The 1,988-nt window shown below is 36.3% G+C and overlaps 1 protein-coding gene across 1 annotated transcript in view; it reads left to right on the forward strand.

Annotated features, from left to right (window-relative positions):
• Positions 1 to 1,988, forward strand: part of LOC137647042 (uncharacterized) — a 124,317-nt gene that overhangs the window by 33,731 nt on the left and 88,598 nt on the right. Inside the window, exon 5 of the mRNA XM_068380179.1 lies at positions 46 to 159. Within this exon, the coding sequence (XP_068236280.1) occupies positions 46 to 159 (114 nt within the window). The remainder of the gene's footprint in view (positions 1 to 45; positions 160 to 1,988) is intronic.

The raw sequence follows: 1,988 nt of genomic DNA on the forward strand, positions 1-1,988 counted from the left end.
ATTACTGGAAGCATGCGCTATCGTTTAACTATTCTCTTTAATCAGGACACAAATGGCACTGCCAGGATCATGAAAGAAGGTAAAATGGAGCCAATCCTTATTCGGAATACCCACACAAAATCTCTTTCTGGATGTGACTGTTACGACGGACTGTCGAAGGTAAGATTCTTGCAAAATCAGGTGACGTATTTTGATAACTTTTCCCCCTAAAAGGTTGCTTGAAATAACACTTGTATAAAACTCTCGTAATGAATATCTAAATGTCTTTTTTTTCACAGTATCCATGAATTCTCTCTCCATGGGGGAGCTGTACCACCCTTGGAGTGTGTCGTCAGTTCACTCACTCTTTGCAATCCTTTTATCTTCTTTTCTATTCATATACTGTATTTCAACCAAAACAATTTTTCAATATCTCCTTCCACTTTTCTCGCCAAGTCTATATACGAAACTAGTTATTTACCTTTAGGCTTTTATAAATACTTGATATTTAGCAGATACAGTTATCCATCTATATAACCTGATATCAATGCAAACGTAACACCCGTGCTTTAAATTGATTTTGTTTTAAGTTTTCTTTCCACGTATTTTACCACTACTTAATATAATACAATATTAGCGATGATACCAGACAACATACTCTTTATAAGAGCTTTTATAATCTTCACATTATATCCGTTTCGTTGAATGTGATTACTATAAAATCCTTGACCACTGATTTTTTCCTCGTTTCAACCCGATTAATTTCTTATGCATTAAGTGAGCCGAACGATTTTATAAAGATAAAATCCCCTCTAATATTTTGATATAAATATTCATACATAAATTACTTGTAGCCGTTGCTTGGCACGAATGAACGTTTGATGGATAAGAATATAGTTCCTCCATATCTATTCAGGATATATACCATTTCCATGAAAAATAAAAAAAAATAAAATATCCGTAAAAGTCTCGTGGTAACATGCCTTCGAACCTTAACATCACCAGCTTTTACTATACGTATGTTCCAACTTTTTATTATACACGGTTTTCCAGCCTCTCAAAATTTTACTCCTTGTCGCAGCTGTAGCCCCCACCCCGACCCCACCTGGTTACACCTTGGCGCTGGTCATCTCGGCATCAATACCAGATAATGTGGCCCAAATTCAATAAGTCAATCTATTACTTATGTCAAACCTCCATAAATGATAAACAGGTTACATAAAAAAAATTCTACACCATTCCTGTATCAAATATTGGAATAACTTGATGACCCTGTCCGAGGTGCTGTAGTTTCTAGTGACACTTTAGTCTCGATTTATCGGTTGAAATGTTACCTGTCAAAAGTCTTCCTTTAGAATATGTACTTCTTATCAATCCTGTTGTAAGTTTTATGTCTGTTATTCTCTGCAAGTCATAGGCACTCAAATGGGAATTGCGTTTGTTGCCTTGTCTTTGTAGCAGGTTGTATAGTTTTAATGACACGTATTTGATCATATTGTTCGAAAATTGCTGTAACAGAACCAATCCCAATGAGGCTTACTGTCTTGTTGTTACAGAGACTTAAAATTAGAAAACATACACTCGTTGGATAGGATGAATTTTATCTTTATGCCAACTTATATCGAAGTGAGTAGTTCAACTAGGTGAACGCCATCTGCAAATAAATTCGTGGAATAAGGGAAGAGGGTACTGCAGGAGCGTGCCCTTTGTGCGAATATAGGATTAGATAAACTGCTCTTTCACAATCGATTCAGAAGTCCGTCAGAGGATGATAATGGTCTTTTACTAGTTAGGGCCACACATGCAAGGTTGGTTTGCTGTGAGCGATCAGACTGAATCTCCCCCATGAACAATACGGTGGCCAGCGTCGCGTGGTGATGAAAATGGCCAAACCCCAGACATGAATAAGGACATGTGAGGCCTTTGTCCTGCAATGGTCTAGAAACGGTTGCCTTTGTTGTTTATATGTATATATATATATATATATATATATATATATATAATGTATA

The sequence above is a fragment of the Palaemon carinicauda genome, chromosome 9 (genome assembly GCF_036898095.1).
Source record: "Palaemon carinicauda isolate YSFRI2023 chromosome 9, ASM3689809v2, whole genome shotgun sequence".
NCBI lineage: Eukaryota > Metazoa > Arthropoda > Malacostraca > Decapoda > Palaemonidae > Palaemon > Palaemon carinicauda.